Source organism: Microtus pennsylvanicus, chromosome 17, assembly GCF_037038515.1.
Source record: "Microtus pennsylvanicus isolate mMicPen1 chromosome 17, mMicPen1.hap1, whole genome shotgun sequence".
Taxonomy (NCBI): Eukaryota; Metazoa; Chordata; class Mammalia; order Rodentia; family Cricetidae; genus Microtus; species Microtus pennsylvanicus.
The window spans coordinates 15,906,379-15,926,297 of NC_134595.1; the positions used below are offsets into that span (position 1 = coordinate 15,906,379).

Consider the following 19,919-nt stretch of genomic DNA (forward strand, 5'->3'; position numbering starts at 1 on the left):
TGCCCCTCTCCCCCAGGATGCAATATTCACACTACAAATGTGATGAGTAAGTTATTCTCTCCTGCCCCCATTGTCTTACTTGGAAACTACTTCACTGGGAAATACTTTATTCCTTAATTTTTGAGACACTAATAGGTTTATGAGCCAAGTTTTCCAAGAAAAAGTTTGTCCCTTCTCTGCGGTAACTTTACACTTAATTGAAAAGTGACAGTGTTGAGTGTTGTGTTTATTCTGACCGGAAAAGGAAAAAGCACTGATCTTCTAGAATGTGAGAGAGGCATCTCTGTTCCTGAAGCTCTGAATGCTAAGAAAGGACAGAAAGATTGATTTGATGGAAAGAGCATTTTAGTTTTTATTTTGATTAGTATTAGGTAAATTTCTTATAGAGTTTTCCTTAAAAGTCTTGAAATAGAATTTCAGTTCTGTGGCAGACAGCGCTAAATGATGGTATTTGGTTGTACCTGTGTTTAAAGTTTTGACTCATTAGAACAAATGAGTATATGTTTTAGTTACTGAGAAATGGAGCACTTGACTGGAGATACAACTCTGTGGTTGAACTCTTACAGAGTACGTGTGAATTTCTTAGATTTGGTCTCCAGCTATCCCACCTTCAAAAACAAACAAGAAACCATGAGAACTGTCTAGCTCCTTTTCAGAGAAACAGTTGCCATCACTGTCTACTTAATGCCCAGTCAGACGATGCATTCGGAGTGTAGATCCCACGTAGTCCTGTGATGATTTCTAATTTTACAAACTGTGTGGATATGTGGCTGCAAACTTGAGACCCAAGCACTCAGTAGATAGAAGTCAAAAAGTTTGCAAGTTGGAGAGTGCTAGATTGTACAGTGAATTCTGTGTTATTTTGGGATATATAGTTTGGTCCTGTCTCCAAAACAACAACCACCAAAACCACACAAAAAATTAAAAATAATAAATTTGAAATATAAACTTTAAAATATAGTAGTCTGATATTTAACAATTTAAAAATTTAATGTAATTGTCTCAAATTTAGCTATACCAGCCACAGTTCAGTTCACTTTCTTTTCCTAGTTTATGTAAAATATAAATTTTTTGAAAATGATTATGGTAACTCAAAGAAAAAAACTAGTTTGTTTATATTGAATGCAAGTGTAAAATTTTTGTTTAAATATTTGGAATACATCCAATTTGTCTTTTTCCGAAGTACTTACATATTTGATCATTTGATAGTATAATCAAGTATATACACTTTAGAGTGTCATCCTTTTTGTGTGTGTAGTGGGGGAAGAGGCAAAGTCTTACCATGTAACTTTAGCTGATTTAGAACTATGAAGATCTGGCTGGCCTTTAACTCAGAAATCTACCTGTCACTGCCTTCCCAGTGCTGGGATTAAAAGCATGCACCACCATATTCAGCATGGAGTGTCTATATATTTTTTAATTAAATTTAATTAAAATGCACAGTTTTGCAAGTAATAAGCAATGCATCTAGGTGTGGTAATCCACACCTATAATCCCAGCACTCCAGAGGCAAGGGCGGGCAGCTAGTCTGTCACAGGTTTAAGGTCAGCCTAAGCTACAAAGCAGAAACCTGTCTCAGAAACCACAAGAGGAAAGTACTGGTAGGGTTCTACTCTTGTTGCCAGGTTGTATTTCTTTTCTTAGAAGCATTTTTCAACATTCTCTTAAATTTTTGTATATTAGATTAAATTAAATATTTTGATTCTAGGAGAGAAATACATTCACTGTATTTAAATATTGTTATCAGATGAAAAGCCATTCAGAACAACAGTAGTTGTTCCTCCCTAAACATTAGAAAACAAAGATCTACAGAGAATCATTAAGACAAAGTGTCTGTATTTCAGGGGAGAAAAGTGTTTTCTCCAAAGACATCTTTAAGGCTTTATAATAACTTTAGTGATAGGTTAAATACTGTGCTAGATTGGATTTTTGTGAAATCAGTTCATTACTGATGATAGTATAAGAATGATGAAAATGAAAGATAGACATATTAATGAGGTTGTTTTTGTTTGTTTTTAGTAAGTCTTGAAACATTTGGTTTGTTTGGAAAAAATAAGCCATTCAACATCTGGACATAGTACCAGTTCACAGAATGATTTGAATCATTTGTGAGCAACAAAGTTTAAAATATTAAGACCTCATTTTTCTAGATCATTACAATACCAGTTTTTTCTAATTAACTGGAGATGGTACACTGAACCAATCGTTAACTTCTTGTGTCTATAGATAATATTAGATTTTAATTGATTTTTTTGAAACTTAACAAGATTTACTATTATTTAATTTCTGCTAATTTCAAATTTTATTAATTATTTTTGTAGCTTCTTTTTTCAAGTACCTCTAAACCTGAAATTTAAATTCCAGAAATAGGTAATAATTAGACCTTTGATTCACTTTTTCCTGGTATCTGAATTAATTCAGGTGAATTCCTAAAAGAAAAAAGACATCTGTATCTCGTACCTGTACCATCCAGTGCAGCCTGAGCTCATTCCACGTAACTGGGAGTACTTTGTGTTCCTGGAAGGATTTCTGAACAAGTTAAAACGGACTTCTGTGGTAGATTGGATCTCTTTGAGAAGGACTTTGGAAATTTCTGGCTCTTTGCAGGATATGTTTTAACTCCTAACAACACAGAATCTTTAGTTGTTCATATTTAACTCTGATTGCTATCATTCCATGTTCAGCTTTCCAGTCACTGCAGGGAAATGATTTGGTGGCTTTTCTTCAGTAATTGTTCTTTTTGTTGAGACTTGTCTTAAATGCTTAGCCTCTTGCAAGATTGTACAAGTAATTGGTAGAATTAGGACGATAATTGTAAGGCTCATTGGTATTTAGGCTTAGCAATAATGCTAGATACTGTGTGAAAGAGAATTTTACACTTGGCTTTTTGTCCACAGATTCAACTGATTACAGATAAAAATACTGAGGAAAAAACTATAGAATTTTTTCTTGTCATCATTCCCTAAACAATGCAGAATAACAATTATTTCATAGCCTTAATATAACATTTTATGTTATAAGTAATTTAGACATAATTCAAAGTGTATGAGAGGAGTCACATGGGTTATATACAAATCCTGAATTTTATCTTAGAGAGTTGAGCAATTGCAGGTTTTATTACCCATAGTACTAGAAACAGTCCTTAGAGATAGCAAGAAACAACTCTACTAAGGACTATTTGAATTGTTGAAGATTTTACACTTTAATAGAACAAACAGTCAAAATTAAAATGTTCCTAGTAGTAAATTTTTAACAGAATCAAGAATGTATTTTTCTAGAACTTTCAGGAAAATATTGCTTATATAAGTCTAGCAGTTTTGTCTGGCTACCTCTAGTATACACACATTGTCCATATGCACACATAGCATTTACCAAAGAAGTTGCCTTGAATATTTATATTTGTTTTCAATTCTTACATATTTATTAATCGTTACAGAGAAAGAAGGTCCAGAAAAGAAGAAAACAAAAAAAGAAGCTGGAAGTAAGAAATCCACCCCAGTGAGCATTCTTTTTGGTTACCCACTCTCGGAACGAAAGCAGATGGCACTTCTAATGCAGATGACAGCAAGGGACAATAGTCCAGGTGATTGACATTTACAGTAATTGAGTTAATGTGTCTTAGTTGACCTAGAGTCTGGGTAACTTTCTTTAACAATTCTTTTCTACTAATTTGAGTTCTTATCTTTTATTAAATTTAATCAGCACTATTCATAATATCAGTTTTTAATTTTCTTGTTGTTTGTATGACATTTCATTATTGTATCCTTCAGTGGGATTACAAGGTCTGTAAGAGCAGGAATTCTTTATACTTACTGGGCATGAATTAAATAGTTACTAAATAAAACAAGGGATTTGAAATTGAATAATCAGCTTGAAAAATTTGCAAGTGGGATTCTATTTTATTTTTTGAATAGGGCTTATTTTAAAATTTAAGGATTTTTTAGAAAATTATTTATTTTTAAAAAAGAGAAATTTTATGTGCATTGGTGTTTTGCCTGCATGTATGTCTCTGTGAAGATGTCTCATTGGAGTTACAGACAGTTGTGAGCTACCATGTGGGTTTTGGGACTTGAACCCGGGTCTTCTGGAAGAGAAGCCATTACTCTTAACCTCTGAGCCCAGAAAATTATTTATTTTTTTATGAGTCTGTGCATGCCTTTGTATGTGTATGTGACTGACCATTTGTGTGCACCACATGCATACAGCAGCCAGTGGGGATTAGAAAAGGGTGGGGATACACACCTTTTATCCCAGCATCAGGAGGCAGAGGCCAGCTTGGTCTTGGTCTACAGAATGAGTTCTGGGACAGCCAGGGAAATCCTGTCTTGAAAAACCAAAAAAAAAAAAAAAAAAAAAAAAGCAGGTGTCAGATCCTCTGGAACCTGAGTTACAGACTGTTGGGAGCAGCAAGTGTGTGCTGGGATCTGAACCCAGGTCCTGTGCAGGAGCACCCGGTGCTCGTAGCCACTGAGCTATCTCTCCAGCACTAGTTTATAAAAGATAAAATTTGCTGTTTTGATTACTCCCATTGTTTCTTTGTTTTTTTTTTTTAAAAAAAACCTTTATCTCTCCCATTTGAGGCTATGTGTTCTCTAATATAGGTATTTGAACATTTATTTACCTATTATGTGTATATATGGTCAGAGGACAGCTTGTGGGAATTGATTTTCTCCTGACATGTAGAAGCTAGGGATTGAACTCAGATTGCTAGACTTGGTAGCAAGCACTTTTATTCTCTGAGACAACTCATTGTCCCAGCATTCATTATTTCTATCCTAACTTGGTAAAGATTGGACAAACGAAAGATGTGCTAAAACATTTTTATAGCTCTCTGAAAAGGAAAGTTTTTCTCATCCTTGATGCTTATCCCCACCCACTATAGCTAGCTTTTCACTCTTGGGGAGTCTCATTCCTATACTCAGGGATTTTTCTGGGCATAAAAACACGCAGATCAGTTTTGTCTTGTCTTGGCTGTGTATGCCAAGTGAGTTGGTCAACTGCCAAGTCACATCTTCAGCCTTTCAGTTTGAAATAGGTCTCACTAAGTTGTCCTTGCTGACTGACCTTGAACTTCATAGCCAAGCCAGACCTTTGGTAATTTTCCTGCCTCAGCAATCTGCTGAGTGTCTGTAATTACAGGTCTATACCGCTAGACCAAGTCAGAGATGTATCTTTTGTTGTTGCTGCTCGTGTGGGTGTTTGCTTTTTTTTAAATATAAATATGATTATACTACATTAATCTACAACTGGTTCTTTTCATTTAAGGATAGTTGCTAGTCAACTTTATTATAATGTGTAAAACTAGAGTGGAAAGCTTTTGAAGTTACAAGTTGTTAGCTATCATCAACATGTGCTTAGAGTTTTGGGTTGACAGCTTTACCCATTGATAGATCCTTTAGTTTATAAGAAAGTCAACAAGCCATTTTCTTAAATAATTTAACTGTCATGATTATAAAATTTATTCAGCACATTTTTTTTTAGTTCCAGTGTGTAGCAGGATGTCTTGTAAGTAGTTTGATGCTGAATAAAGTAGAGTTCTTACTCTTGAGGAGTCTATGTTTTAGAAATAGCCAAATGGAAACATTGTTGGTAAGACACTGTACTTAAAATTCCCAAAGCAAACCTTTGATTTTCTGTTTCAGAAAGGATGCTGATGCTATAGAGCTCTAGCTGTGTTTTCTTGCAAGATAGTGAAAAATTACATTTCATAGATTTTTTTTTCCCTTCTTAGAGCAGGTGTTTAAGTACTTGTATGTTTTCAAAAGTAATTGCTTAAGAACCCATTTTTTTTTCACCCAGTGGTTATAAAATTGGTAGGGTGAGGGTAGAGGGCTTTGGCTTTTGATGTACAGGCTAAATCAAGAATAAAAAGATGTGAATTGGCCTGGAAAGATGGCCTAGTGGTTGAGAGCACTTGGCTCACAACCACTTGTAACTCCAGCTCCAGGGCCTGATGCTTCTGGAATCCAAGGGTACTTGGAATCATGCACAAGCCTCCCCTTCACCACAGTTTAAAATAATAAAAGTGTTAAAAAAAAAGATGTGAATCATAGCATAGCATAATTTTGACACATTTTTTCTAACTGCTTTTGTTTCCTACAGAGCTTTGACTTATTTCTCATAGTTAATAATCTGTGAATTGAATAGTGCCTTATATCAGGAAAGAACGCTAGTGTTTTTAGTCAGGGCTGTGAATGCCAGCCTCCAGCGTATTTTCATCTTGATTTTAATATTCTACAGCATGCCCAGAAAAAAAATCATTGTATTCCATCAAATTATTCATTAAGGAAACGTACATGTATTTGATATTCCATTATCATTTTAGACCTTATTTTATGAATTGGAAGAAAGGAAAAGCATTTCTCACATTGGCTTGTTACCATCATATTTGACTTGTTTTTTTCTTTTTCTTTTCTTTACTTTTGTTTTTTAACAAGGGTGTAGCCCTGGCAGTCCCAGAACTTGCTCTGTAGCCTAGGCTGGCTTCTCCTGCCTCTGCCTCCCAAGTACTGTGATTAAAGGCCCCACTGCCTGGCAATTTTTAGATTATTAGGTTAAGACAGTATTCCCTGTGTTCTAAGAAATAGTTATATTATTATTAAGGACTTTGCAAGAATGCAAAAATCACTTAGAACTGCTTTTCCCTTTGTATCTTCCTGTTTTGAGATTGTACTTTAATTACAACATTTCTCCCTTCCCTTTCCTCCCTCCAGACCCTCCTATATACCCTACCTGCTGTTCTTCAAAGTCATGGGCTCTTTCTTCAGCAGTTAATGCATAGCATATGAATATATGTTTTTATATATACATATGTATGTATGTATGTACTCCAAAATATACCCATCTAGTCTATATAATGTTACCTGTATATGTTTTCATGGCTAACTCTTTTTCACTGAATAACCGATTTATGTGCCTGGGGAAGGCCATCTCTTCTGCTTCCAGCTTTACCCAGTCACCTCTAGTTCTTTGTATAGGGTTGAGACCTTGTGTGCTGATCTCCTTCCAGTTGGGAATGTTGGTTGGTATTCTCGTTTAGCACACAGATGGGTATAGTTTCCCATGTCAGGAAACACGGTCTCACAGACTTTCAGAATCATTCTGCCCCCACACTTCTTGGGCCTTAGGTATGGGTGTATTTTGTAGATATATCCATTGGGACTGGGCTCCCCAACTCAGCTTTGATAGATCATGGTTTCTTTTAGTCTTCTCCAAAGAAAAAATTTCCTTGATAAAAGTTAGAAACTATACTTATCTGTAAGCATAAGACAAATGTATATAGATTGTTATCAGGAGTTATGCTGGTTTACTAAATTAGTGGTTATAGATTCTTCTCCAGTAACCATGGTTTCACTAGTACTAATTAGTTAGCTAGGTTTCCAGGACCAGGTGTGGCTTCCTTCTTGTTATATGGATCTTTAAGTCCAATTAGATAGCAGTTGGTTACCTCCAAGGTATGTATTCCACTGCTGCACCCAGAGAGTTACTGTGCCATGTTGGTGGTTAATGTGGTTCACAGGTGATTGGGAACTTTTGTGAATTGTCTTCTTTATTACAGATTCCACACCAAGTCATCCATCACAAGCAACACCAGCCCAGAAGAAGACGCCAAGTTCTTCATCTCGACAAAAAGATAAAATTAATAAAAGAAATGAGCGTGGTGAAACGCCTTTACACATGGCTGCTATTCGAGGAGATGTGAAACAAGTCAAAGAATTAATAAGTTTAGGGGCAAATGTGAATGTGAAAGATTTTGCAGGTGAGACCTTAGTAATTCTGATACCCAGGAACTAAAATTGAAACATCCTGGCTATAATTTTAAAAGTGTATTTTATTCAAAGCTGAAGTATATATAAAACTTTGATCTTTATTACATTTCCTGTCAACAATTACTCAGATTTTTATGTATACAAATTACTGCTGTGTAATTATATAGATTAGTTTCTATTTTAGGTAATTTGAGCATATAATATTTTAATATGGTTAATTCACATAATTGTTTCAAGAATGCTTACTAACTTGAACATGAGGATCATAAGAAAGTGGTAATTATCTTTTCTTTTTTAAAAAATATACTTAATATCAATGATGAATTTGGGAAAGTGGGCCACGTGCCACAGCACGCACGTGTAGTCAGTTTCCTCTGCTTTCCAGCCTTGCTCAGTCTTCTCGCCAGCCTTGGTTGGTTTTAATTATGCAGGTCGCATAACTCTTATTACTCTTAAGAATGCAAGCAGTCAGGGCTGGAGAGATAGCTCAGTGGTTAAAATCACTGACTTCTCTTCCAGAAGACCAAAGGTCAAGTCCCAGTACCCACATAGCATCTCACAACTGTCTGTAATTCCAGTTCCAGGGGACCGACCATACACCCAGGATAAAACACCAGTGCACATAAAGTAAAAATAAATAAATTTAAAAAAGAATGCAGGCAGTCAGAGCATGTAAAAATAATGAAACTTATAAATTGCACATATCTCACTTCTGTGCCTTTGGCTACAGTCAGATGTAACTTCACATATTATTCTCTTTTTGCCTTCCCCTACACTTTTCTCTTCCACAAAATTATTAGCTACTTGGAAAAATATCCTTTCAGTTTATTTTTATGATCACACATAAATATTAACATTACACAATTATACATAGTCTTTAGAAAGCATGAAATAATTCTGTGTCTATAATTCTGCAATTTACCTATAATGTTTGGCTTGTGTGTGTCTGTTTCATTTTTAATAGCTTCAGATTTTTTTTTAGTGTGCCCTTCTTTGTTTCTTTGTTTGTTTTGCTTTGTTTGAGACAGGGTTTTTCTATGTAGCCATGGCTGTTCTTGAGTATGCTGTGTAGACTAGGAGGCCTCAGTCTCACAGATGTGCATGTGCCTCTGCCTTCTGAATTAAAGATACGTGCCACCATGCCTGGCTTTTCTTAAGCAGTACTGTAGTGAACACTCTTAGAAATGTATTTGGGGGCTGGAGAGATGGCTCAGAGGTTAAGAGCACTGGCTGCTCTTCCAGAGGTCCTGAGTTCAATTCCCAGCAACCACATGGTGGCTCACAACCATCTGTACTGAGATCTGGCGCCCTCCTTTGGCGTGCGGGCGTACATCGAGGCAGAATGTTGTATACATAATAAATAAAATCTTAAAAAAAAAGAAATGTATTTGTACATAGTCATGAAGTATTTTAGTAGAATTGAAATTACTTATATTAAAGGAGATGCATATTATATATTATTTTAAATAATGGCAGCTTATCTATCAAAAATTATGTATCCATCAGTTTATATCTTCAAGTGTTTATGAAAGCCAAGCAAAATGTCATACAGCTGTAAATTTCAGCAATTAAGGATGCCAAGGAAGGAAGATTGCAAATGTGAGGCTAGTCTTGGCTGCATAGAGATTTTAAAGTCAGACCCGCTCTCAACAACAGAAAAGTACATGAAGTAGCCCTTTCTTCACATCTTCATTAGAAATGGGTATTATCACACGTATAATTCCAGCACTTTGGAGGTGGAGGTAGAAGAACTTCTGAAGAAGAGGAGATAGGGAGGGAGGGAGGGAGGGAGGGAGGGAGGGAGGGAGGGAGGGAGGGAGGGAGGGAGGGAGAAGTACAGAGAAGAGGGAAAGGAGAAAAGGAGGGAATGGCACACTGGTCCATTCCAGGGGAATGATACTTTTTATTATCTACCCATATCATACTTTACTATTCATCTAAAATTTCACATTTACAAATTTATTTTAAAACAATCTGAGACATGCATAAAAATCAAGTAAGGGATAATGTTGAAGCATTCTTTTTTCTAAATTAAAAACTAGCAGTCAGCCACTTCCCCAGGATGGGAACTTGTAAAAATAAATAAGTTTATCCAGTCAGTTGAGTACTGTGTCCTGCCCAGGTATATAGTTTGTACCTGTAGCTCCAGTGCTCAGGAGGACCCTGAGATGATTGAAGCCTTCCTGGGCTGCTGAGGGAGATGAAATCTGGAAAGAATCAAAGCAACAGTATGTTCTAGAAAAACGTAGCAATAAAAGGAAACACCACAAAGCCAGGTAGTAGTAGTGTACACCTTTAATCCCATCACCCAGGAGACAGAGGCAAGTAGATCTCTGTGAGTTTGAGGCTAGCTGGTCAACAGAGTAAGTTCCAGGACAGCCAGAAGAGAAAACCTGTCTTGAACCCCCCCCCCAAAAAAAAAAGACCAATAAAAAAAAAACCACCACCAACAAAAAAACTACCACTTGAGAGAAAGGATTAAATGTCTATTGCAAGCTTTCTTGTCAGACTGTCTTTGGACCACTAGCCTGCAAATAATGACGCAAGCACTTACTATTAACAATGAAAGCTTGGCCTTAGCTTATGCTTTTCTCTAACTAACTCTTATAACTTAATTAACCCCCCTTTTTTTGTAAATCTATGTTCTGCCATGTGGCTTAGTTACCTCTTCTTAGTACGGCATATCCAACTCATTCTGAGTCTGCTGATATAATCCAACCTAGATTCCTCCTTCTGGTTTCTCTCTCTCTTCCTGGAAGTCCTGCCTGTTCTCTCCTGCCTAGCTGTGGTCATTTAGTTAGCTCTTTATTAAACCAGTCAGCAGGTGCCTGAGGCAGAGACACATCTTTACAGTGTAAAGAAATATTCCTCACTCTATGAATCTGCCATATAGATTTTTTTAAGGCTCACATATATTTATATAATTAAATATTAGAATTATTTTGAATGTATAATTTTTAATTCTACTTTATGCTGACATCATATTGTTAATTTGATTGGTAAGACAGAATTAGCTACATTTATTTTTATTTTTTAGCCTATGTGTGTGGTCTACTTGTGTTCGTGTCTGTTGTATACAGATGTGTTGACTAGAGTTGACTTCAGATGTCTTGAATTGCTCTTAACACTATTTATTTATTTATTTATTTATTTATTTAAGACAGTCTGTTACAGAACCTGGAGCTTATTTCTGATTTTTTTTGTTTTTTTTTGGTTTTTTCGAGACAGGGTTTCTCTGTGGTTTTGGAGCCTGTCCTGGAACTAGCTCTTGTAGACCAGGCTGGTCTCGAGCTCACAGAGATCCGCCTGCCTCTGCCTCCCGAGTGCTGGGATTAAAGGCGTGCGCCACCACCGCCCAGCTAGAACCTGGAGCTTATTGATTTTTCTAGCTGTCTGGCCAATGAGATTCAGAGATTCATTTGTTTCTATGCCCTTAGGTCCTAGGTGTTGGGGTGATTTTCATGCGGATGCTGGGGACCTGAACTGATGCTTACTTTCTAACTCTTAAAAAAATATTAGCTAGCTGGGCCCCAAAGCCACAGAGAAACCCTGTCTCGAAAAACCAAAAATAAATAAATAAATAAATATATATATATATATATATTAGCTAAGAGATGAATAAAATAAAAATGTTGAAAGTCACAAATAAAATATTCCTCAACAAATATCCATTCTTGTTTATGAATATGGGAAAGCTAGTAAGAATTACATGAGATTTTAAATATTTTTTACTTGAGTGATAGGATTATTATACAATTATAGTACTGTTTGTGTTTTTTAATGTTTTCTAGTATTTGATTAGTGAACATGTTTAATTATGAAAACAAAATGACAGATCTATTTTTCTTAAAAGCAGTATTAAGTCTAGAAAAGATATGAGCATAATAGAGCATAAAACACAAAGGTTTTTAGCTGATTCTTACCAAAGTTAACTCATTTTACCTCTTTTAAAAATATTTTTATAGTTTTGATGATTATGGATTAAACCAAATTAAAACTGAATAAAATTAGTATTTTATATAATAATTTAGTTGCATTGAAACAGATATTTCCTCAAATGAACCTTCTGCAAAATTGATGATGTTCTTGATTATTTTAAATAGTTTCTTCCTCTTTCCCTTTTCTTTCCATATCATGTTCAATTTAGAATTGATATGCAATATATAGATATGAATATAAAAAGCATATGTTTTGAACTCTTGTTAATTTATATTCTTACTTTAGGTTGGACACCTTTGCATGAAGCGTGCAATGTTGGATATTATGATGTCGCTAAAATACTTATAGCAGCGGGAGCAGATGTTAATACACAAGGCTTAGATGATGACACCCCCCTCCATGATTCTGCCAGCAGTGGGCATAGAGATGTGAGTATGGAGAAGAAGTCACCGGGGTGTGTTCTCACAGAACAAAGGCTACCAGGAGTAATTGAGTACACTTCTCAGTGTCTGATTGTGAATTTCATTCATTGTTTGATCACCTTATCCTTTTTTCTTTTCTTTTCTATTTTTTAACTTCTTATTTGTACTTAATTTGATTTAGTATTTTTTTTCATAAAATAAGCCATGTTCAGCCAGGCATAGTGGTGCACACCTTTAGTCCTAGCACTTGAGGTCATCCTGGCTTACATAGTGAGTAGACTAAAGAGGGTCACAGAGTGAAACTCAAAGAACTCCCCCAAATAAATAAAATGGGATTTAATTGATAATAAGTTAAACAATTTGGTAAACATTTTCTTCTGTCAGATAAATACTTTTTAATACTTTCTTTAAATACGTTTAATATTTTGGTCTGTCAGATAACTAGATGGAGTATGGTTGGGACACACACAGCAAAAGTAGTGCCGTGTTACTCGTCTTTTTAAAAGTGTTTACAACTGACAAAAGATGAGTTCACTTTTGCTCTTAATGAAATAAGTTAGCCTCTCTTGTGAGTGTCCATCTCCTCATAATACTTTTAAAAAGAGGTTTCTTCTTATTTTATTTTATTTAAAAGCTTTTTTAGTCAGGCAGTGGTGGCTCATGCCTTTAATCCCAGCATTCAGAAGGCAAAGGCAGATTTCTTTGAGTTCAAGACCAGCCAGGGCTACACACAGAGAAAAACCCTGTATGGGGGTAGAGGGAGCTTTTAAAAAATATGTCTGGGTATTTTTGGTATTTTGTCTGTGTCTGTATACTATGTGTGTGCAGTGCTTGTGAGGGCCAGAAGAGGGCATTGCAGCCCCTGGAACTGAATTGTCAGATGATTGTTGCCTTGTTGGTGTTGGAACCCAACCCAGATTGTCTGTGTGTCGAGGACTTTTAACTGCTGCATCGTCTCTCCAGCCCTTAAAATTATACCTTTTAAAAGGGAATATTAAGAAGGAATAGAAGACACTGTACATGCAAGCAAACCTTGAAATTGAAAATGTTAATGAAAACTTAAGGGAAGAAAACTCTAAAGTTCCTTTTATATTGCTGTACTTTATATATACAAAAATAATTTCTAGAAATGAAAAGTGCTGTTTTCTTCATTATTTTCTATAAGATATTTTCCCATTTTTCTCATTAAAGACATTGTAATGTTGGCTGGTGAGATGGCTCAGTGAGTACACACACTGCATGAGTAAAATTATACCTCATGACTAAGACATATTTCTGTGACCCTGAGTTTCTAAATATGCTCATAGCTGCACAGTATTTACAAAAGTTGACATTTGAGCTCCTATATTTTAAGTATTCAATAATGTTTGCAGCCCTTCTAGAAGGGCCCTGCTGTGCTCTGTTGAAGACTAAGAGTTTAAAAATATACATACATGTATATTTCATTTGCATGCATATGAACACCATGTGTGTACAGGAACCTGCAAAGACAGAACATGGTATACACATGTGGATAAGTTGTAAGCTACCGTTTTGGTACTGGGAGCTAAACCTAGGTCCTCTCCAAGAGCAATAAGAGTTCTTAACCATTTCTTTAACTTTCACAGTTTAAGAAGTTTTGAGTACTGTTTTCTCCTTGCTCTTCTATTTGTGCTTAAGAAGGAAGAAAAGAAAAGCTGCTAAACATTTGTAACATGGAGGTCCTGCTTGTTGGGGTTTCTGTCCCGCCCGGTACCCCACAACTATTTATCCCCAAAGAAAATCACACATAGGTCTCCATAAATTATAAGCTGATTGACCCATTAGCTCTAGCCTCTCAGTGGCTAACTCTCACATCTTGATTAACCCATTTTTCTGATCCATGTTAGCCATGTGGCTCAGTACCTTTTTCAGTGAGACATCCTGCTGCTTCTGTGGTCTGGGCAGGAGTGGGAGGAATCAACTTTCTCCTTCCCAGAATTCTCCTGTTCTCATTACATCATTTCTACTTCCTGTCTGGTTTTCCCGCCTATATTTCCTGCCTGGCCGATCAGCTTTTATTTATAACATGATTGACAGATTACAGACAATTCTCCCACACCAAACATTCTTATCCCTATGTATCTGTATCATGTCCTATGAACTAAAGCTAAGAAATAAGAAAGTATTTTTCCATTCAGTAAAAATCATATCTTCAAGGAGCATGTAAAACATTCTAAGGAGGGGGAAGTTGAAAAGAGCAGATCAATGAACAGGCCTAAGTGGTGAGGGTTGACGAATGTTGACATAGCTTACCAGTAATCTAATCAGTGCCCTGCCATTCACGAGTGCATTGTCCCTTATCTACACATCTTTATGCTGCTTTAGTCCCAGTTCTATTTTGGTAGCTATTACTATTTATTTAATTATTTATTTTTAAGACGGGCTTTCTTTATGTAGCCCTGACTGTCCTGGGCCTCACTCTGTAGACCAGGCTGGCCTTAAACTCACAGAGATCTGCCTGCCTGTCTCTGCCTCCCAACCAAGTACTGGAATGAAAGGTAGCTGCCACCACCACCACTCAACTTTATTTATTATTTTTTGGCTTATAATTTTTCTTTACCTTCTCATTTGTTGCCTGTTGTATTTTAAGCAATTTAAAGTTCATATAACTTACTATTAATTAGAGTGTTTGTGTATGAGGTATCTGTAAAATGTTGGTTGTTTATGTTGGAAATTTTGTGGCATGTTTTTCATGCCCTTTACTTACATTGATTGCTTCCTGATGATCATAGAAACCTTTCAACAGGATCAAGAGTCTTTTGTTTCCAGACTCTCTACATACCCCTGACTATCCTGGAACTCTCTGTGTGGGACCAGGCTGTGAAACCATCCTCCACCTCCCCTAACCCATCTCTTCAGTTCCACTCCTCCCATTTAAAATTTAAGGAGAACATTTCTTTATAGATGATGAGGTCATCAGGTGGAGTGAGCTTAATGAAAGTAGAATTAGTGAAGAAGGAGGAGGAGGAGGAGGATAATTTTTGAGTAGATACTAAAAGTCATGGATGTAGAATAGATGAAATAGCATTCAAATGAATATTGTGTTATCAAGAGAGTGGCCGGAGAGATGGCTCAGCAGCTAAGACCACATACAGCTCTTCTAGTTGCCTGATTCAGTTCCCAGCACCCATATGACAGCTCACGACCATGTGTCACTCCAGCCACTCCCAGGGAATTTGATGCCCTCTTCTGACCTCTTTGGGCACCAGGCAAGCAAGTGGTACACAGACGAATGTAAACAAAACCACTCATACACATAAAAGAAGAGGGAGAATAGAATGGTTTGAAATAAACGGCAGGACTAAATATTCCTACTGTTTAATGTTGCAGATAGTGAAACTGCTGCTTCGTCATGGTGGGAATCCATTTCAAGCTAATAAACATGGAGAGCGTCCAGTGGATGTAGCAGAGACAGAGGAGCTGGAGTTGCTGCTAAAAAGAGAGGTGCCTTTGTCTGGTGATGATGAAAGTTACACAGGTTTGTGTCTTTCTTGTTTTGACACAGTGTTTTGCTATTTAGCCCAGGCCAGCCTCAAACTTGAAATCTTCCTGCCTCAAACTTGAAATCTTCCTGCCTCACTCTACTGAGTGCTGGGATTACAGGTGTGTACCACCAAGCCCAGCTACAGTTTCAGCTCATGTGTATTCAGTCATGGTAATTTATAAAACATTCTGCACTGGTGTGTAGTACATAAAATGAGCACCTTAAAATAATGCTAGCTAGTTATTCAATGCTTATGTAATTGGCTGTGGTGATGTAGTTACTAACCTTTGTGTGCTGTATACAGCTTATGTGAATGTAGTCATAATACCATTCTTACCCTCTTTGTATTATTACTATGTAAGTTGCTGAACTAACCTTTTATTAATCTAGTCTTACTGCAGAACATCTTGCCATGCATACCTATCAACATTGCTGTTGTCATCCCCCCCCCCATTTGGTATTATGTTGCTATTAATATATTTTAGCTTTTCTCAAGATTCTTGAGATAAGTCATCTTCACAGTTTGTGCTTTTGTAAATTAGGTGATTGAGCCCTAATAAGAAATTTCTTTACAAATATAACTTTTATTTATTATTACTTGTTTTTTGTTTTGTTTGTCTGAGCAGGGTCTTACTTTGTGTTTCTGGCTGACCTTGACCTCAGCGTTCTGCCCACCTCTGTCTCTTGAGTGCTAGGATTAAAGGCATCCACCACCATACCTGACTGCAAACTTAATTTCTAAAAAGAGCAATCCAAAATAATTTTTGAGCTGGGGATGGGACCTACTGCCCTGTGCTTGTTAGGTAGCCCCTAGCCCCTCAGAGGAACATGTTACAAAATATTTGGCATATACTTAAGAGTTTAAAAAAATACAGTTTGTGGATTTTATGGAAAAAAAGTTTCCCATGTTGAAGGAAGTTTTCTGGGTTGAAATTGGATATTTCAGCCAAAACTCAATTAAAGAAAAAAGAAGTATGACAAATGACAATGCCTTGATAAATTCTCAATTCTTACAAGAAAACATGTGACTTTTACATTAAATTATATACAAGGGGTTAAATACCAAGGTGTAATTTTAGCCATTTACAGGAAGTAACAGTTTGAAAAGAGTTTTAAGAAGGAAGTTTTATCTCTTACGTAATAGTTATTGTTCATGTGGAAGACTGACTATAAGAACGCACCTTCTGAGTATGGAATTGGTTGTCTTGGACAGAGGTAGTTGTACATGTACTCCATTGGCCAAGAAGTGCTGCCAGATTGTGGATAAGGTAATAAATGAGCCAAGGAATAAAGACAGCAATGATCACTAACTACATAGCTATCTCAAAATGACTTGAAACTGTCATCAGTTGATTATAGAAGAGGTTATGATTACAATTTAAACATCAAACAAAAACTAAAACATTTGTGAAGAAGAGACGACAGCAGTAAGTGTAGTTAATTCAACAAGGAAGGGTACATTATGGGCTGGAGTGATGACTCATTGCATAAGAGCCACTGGCTGCTCTTACAGAACCTGGTTCTGTACCCAGCACCTCCCAACCAACTGTAATTCTAGTTCTAGGAGATCCGGCATCCTATTATGGCTTCTATTGGCAGCAGGTACACATGGTGTACTTAAGTACATTTAGGTAAACACTCATACATAAAAGTAAATGAATCTATTTTTTTAAAAGGAGGATAGATTTAGTTATAAAATACATTTAAAAAAATACACAATGTATTGTAAACATATTCACCTCAGTTCCTTAGGAATCTATCCCTCACTGTGTCACCACTCCTCCCAACTTCATAACCTTGCTTTATTTTTTAAAATGATTGACCGAGTCCAATTTGTGCTGCACAGGTATAGAGGCACATATACTAATGGACATGTACTGATGCACACAACCTGGAGCTTGGGTGACCATAGAGCCACATCCATAATGAAAACTAACTCTTTTATGGTCAGTTTTTTTCATTTCTCTTTAAGATTTATTTATTTCCTTTATGTATGAGTACTCTACCTTCATGTATACTTTTATGCCAGAAGAGGGCATTAGATCACATTATAGATGGTTGTAGCCACTATGTGGTTGCTGGGAATTGGACTCAGGACCTCTGGAATAGCAGCCAGTGCTCTTAATCACTGAGCCTTCTCTCTAGCCCCATGTTTAGTTTTTGTAATAATAGACAAACATCCTTCCATATATACTATGTAACAGAATAGAAGTGGGTTTGTATTTACTCTGTTAAGGATTTTAAAATAAGGGCTGGAGAGATGGCTCAGTGATTAAGAGCATTGGCTACACTTGTAAAGGACTCAGGTTCAATTCCCAGAAACCACATGGCAGCTCACAACTGTTTGTAATTCCAGTTCCAGGGGATCTGAAACCCATACACAGGCATATATGCAGGCAGAGCACCAATGTACATAAAAATAAATAAATCATTAAAAAATTTTAAAATAAGAAAAAATGTCTTCTGATCTGCTTGAATAAATAAACTATAAAGGATAATAGATTAAAAAATATACCTAAAGTATTTATTGATTTAAGTTATATATATATATATATATATTACCTGTATATACTCAATTACATATATACTACTGTAAAATAATGCTGTTTGAATAGAGGTTTTGGTAGATTGTGTCTCCGTGGGTTAAGTGCTTGTTACTTCTATAGACCTAAGTCTGGATCTCTATCTTCTACAGAAAATGCCAGGAAAGTGATATGGAGTGGGTGTAATCCTAGTGTGTGGGAGGAGTCAGAGAGGGAACTCTGAAGTAGACTGCCTCGCTAGAGTAGACAAATTGTCAAACCAGAATACAAGATGGGGAGTAATGAAGGAAGACATTCAACATTAACCCCTAGCACGAATATACATGCACAGCATCATACAGATACACCCCATACATGTGCATACTGTATGAAGACATACCGTGTGAAGACACGCACACACAAAAACAAATAAAAACACCAGCTGTTTGGATTTTTTATTGTTGTTCTCATATGAAACTGTTTTAAAAATGGCTCAGCACATGGGTAAAGGTGCCTGCTGCCAAGCCTGCAACCTGATTTTAATTCCTGGAACCCACATGGTGAAAGGAGAGAAGCAACCTCCAAAAGTTAGCCTCTCACCTCTGTACATGAACTGTGGCAGTCACATAACCACATCCCTACACATAAACGTTGATCTAATCAGAAGGGTTGAAGAGCTGACCTAGCCATTAAAGGCTCACAGTCAAAGCATCGGTCTTCACTGTGCTAGAAATCAAGCTTAGGCTCTAGTGCACACAAAGAGGTCTGGCTGAGCACACCTCCAGCCTGTACTCACATAGGTTTGACACTGATATTTATCACCACCACAGTCACCTGTTAGTATCTAAATGTTGTCTGGCTTTCATTGACAGTATTAAGTATATCACACTCAGAAACCTTTGTGGGGATCATTACCGCCCATTGCCGCTTGTCTTCTTTGTAAGCTAGCCTCTTATGGTATGTTTTTAAAATTCTCATTTTTTTTTTATTTAGGACAGAGTATTATGTAGCCTGACCAGACCTCAAACTCACTATATAGTCAGAATTTGTGATGTTGCACTCATGGTCCTCTTTCCTCCACTTTCCAAGTACTGTGACTGCAGGTATATGCCGCCATACCTGGTTGTATTGGAGAACAAGCCCCCAGGCCTGTGAGAGTAAGCAAGCACTCTGCTAATTGAGTATACATCCTTAGCCCCCAAATTCTCAACATTTCATTATGAAAAATACTCGTGTATTAATTTTCAAGGAATTGTACATAGTAAGTACATATTTATGTTTACAGCAAGTATTATACATAATAAATACCCTATACTCATCAACTATATGTTCCAATTGTTAACTTTTACTGTATTTCCTTTACATTGCCATATTATCATCCATTGCTTTATCTAGCCTGGGCTGACCTGGAACTCACTGTGTAGACCAAACTGATCTCAAACTCAGATATTCTCCTGCCTGTGCCTCCCACGTGCTAGGATTAAAGGTGTGCATTTCTATGTCCAGGGCACATCTTGTATTTTGACAGTTCATAATAAGATGCAGACAGCCCAGAATACTTGAGCATACATTTTGTTAACTGAAGTTTAACATTCGTTTATGATTTCTCTTGTTAATAATTGTGTTGGGAAATACATACATCTATCATTTTTTGAGTTTTGAGAAATGGCTAGACCTATATAATCATAAATAGAGGAGGAAGAACAACTCAGTAATATGCCAGAGAAATTGAGGGGTTTCTTGACTGGGTAACCCAAATGAA

The 19,919-nt window shown here is 36.5% G+C and overlaps 1 protein-coding gene across 5 annotated transcripts in view; it reads left to right on the forward strand.

The window, feature by feature from the left end:
* Positions 1–19,919, forward strand: part of Ankrd12 (ankyrin repeat domain 12) — a 109,480-nt gene that overhangs the window by 36,058 nt on the left and 53,503 nt on the right. For 4 of the 5 annotated variants that reach the window (XM_075951129.1, XM_075951132.1, XM_075951130.1 and 1 more), the window contains 4 exons: positions 3,437–3,583; positions 7,559–7,759; positions 11,994–12,136; positions 15,482–15,629. In XM_075951129.1, the coding sequence (XP_075807244.1) occupies positions 3,437–3,583; positions 7,559–7,759; positions 11,994–12,136; positions 15,482–15,629 (639 nt within the window). Of the gene's footprint in view, positions 1–3,436; positions 3,584–7,558; positions 7,760–11,993; positions 12,137–15,481; positions 15,630–19,919 lie in introns of those variants that run through there. The other variant, XM_075951133.1, reaches the window with a different exon arrangement.